General features: G+C 27.4%; 1 protein-coding gene across 1 annotated transcript; it reads left to right on the forward strand.

Moving 5' to 3' along the window:
• Window positions 1-323: 323 nt before the first annotated feature.
• Window positions 324-1,325, forward strand: LOC119664996 (the record flags this gene model as incomplete). The annotated part of the gene is made up of 5 exons (XM_038074333.1): window positions 324-458; window positions 516-653; window positions 735-869; window positions 930-1,034; window positions 1,113-1,325. Coding segments are annotated over 5 exons (726 nt in total), but the record flags the coding sequence as incomplete, so codon positions are not given.
• Window positions 1,326-1,823: the final 498 nt, after the last annotated feature.

The raw sequence follows: 1,823 nt of genomic DNA on the forward strand, positions 1-1,823 counted from the left end.
AAAGTACAAACAAAAAATAAAATTGATTTAAAAAATTTATTTATATAATCATTTTTTATATGTTGAAACAAAATTTACTTTTTGTACGCAGAGTTTTTCTGCTAAGTGTATATCATATTACATGAAGATCGATAACAGCTTCATCACTTCAACACTTGTCTTCCTTTTCACACGCATTTTAGTCGACATCTTATTTTCTTTCTATTATAAAAATACAATTTAATATTAAAATTTAAAATGACTTTAACAAAATTCAAATTGTATCCCAAAATGATCAGTTTTTCAAAATTCACATTCTCTGATTTATGCTACAATAATTTTAGAAACATTGGTCAAATTCAACGCTGAAGGGTACGATTTGGAATCCAACCCCAAAATGCTATGACATTGTAGAATTGCATAAATCAGAGATGCCCTTTATTGATCTTACTATGTGCCCAACTACTCCAACTGATCAAGTAAGCACCTCAAAACAGTAAAAGAATATATTTAAAATAATAACAAATAAAAATTAGGTTGAAAAAAACAAACTCAACATTGGGCCTCAATATTTATCCAATAATGAGGAAGAAAGTGATGTAGGTCAACCAAACAGGAAAGTGGATATTGCTACAGAAATATTAGCGGATACTAATGAAAGCATGTTTGAAGTGGTAATTTTATTTTGTCCTACATTCATTTTTAAAGCAAAAATTCTTAAATTGACCTACTCAAATATATTAACACAATTCTAGCATCATTTATTAAATTCCACGCCGACTGACAAAGTCGAAAACTCTATACCAGAACGCTGTAGAAGTGTTGTAGAATCAATTTCGAAAGTGTGGCAATTACTTAATCCCAATGGCAATTCCGTTCCAACTGGTCGGGTTAGTATTTCAAACCTAGTGTACGAGCAATTTATTAATACAACAAAAAAACAAATATAGGTGCAAAAAATCAGACTTAATAGAAGAATATTAAATCCTCCAAAAAGGACAATGGATACAAATTTCAAAGATAAACTGAACTTAATTGAAAGATCGTTGAAAAAGGTAAACACCGAAAACTAAATATTTTTATATACAATATTATTTATATTCACTTATATATATATAATAATACAACTCTAGAAATGCACAGAAACAAGCGATCATACAAGTACAGATATAAATAGAAGGAGCTATCCTGAGGATTCAAGTGATAAAGATTTGTCGAACAGTTGTTCGATTCAGGATTCAAGCACAACAAGCGCTGATGACTTGGAGTCAATTGCAGATCTGAACGAAAACATATTTAAGCCGGTAAGCGCCATAAAATATGTGTTCATTTCAATTTATTTGTAAGATATTGTAGGTGCGAGGTAATTGCAAGAAAAAGTTTGTTATGAATAAAACTGTAAAATGAAAGAAATTTGAAAAACAATTATTTCGAACAATTATTTGCAACTTCATATTTTATACAACGGAAACGTAAATGCATTGATATATTATATTGTGCTTGAAATAATTCCAAGATATATATTTTATACGTTTATATATGTTTGAATATAGTACATATATTTTTCATATATTTAAAAATTAATATTTAATATTATTTATTTAAAATTGATTTATTCATATATTTATTTATTTATTTGGATATATTTATATTATTCTTTTAAAACTAGTTAATTTTTATTCGCCACTGCTATGCCTAATGCATCAATAACTGTAACCATTTCTTATATGACATGAGATAAAATCCGTAAATAATTATTTATGTATAAATAGTAATAATAATGGAACATACATCTTGCGGCTTTCCATCACTTTTGTAATAAAATTGTGGTAGCGATTAGCAGA

Source organism: Teleopsis dalmanni, unplaced genomic scaffold (genome assembly GCF_002237135.1).
Source record: "Teleopsis dalmanni isolate 2A unplaced genomic scaffold, ASM223713v2 unscaffolded_contig_3169, whole genome shotgun sequence".
Lineage (NCBI taxonomy): Eukaryota > Metazoa > Arthropoda > Insecta > Diptera > Diopsidae > Teleopsis > Teleopsis dalmanni.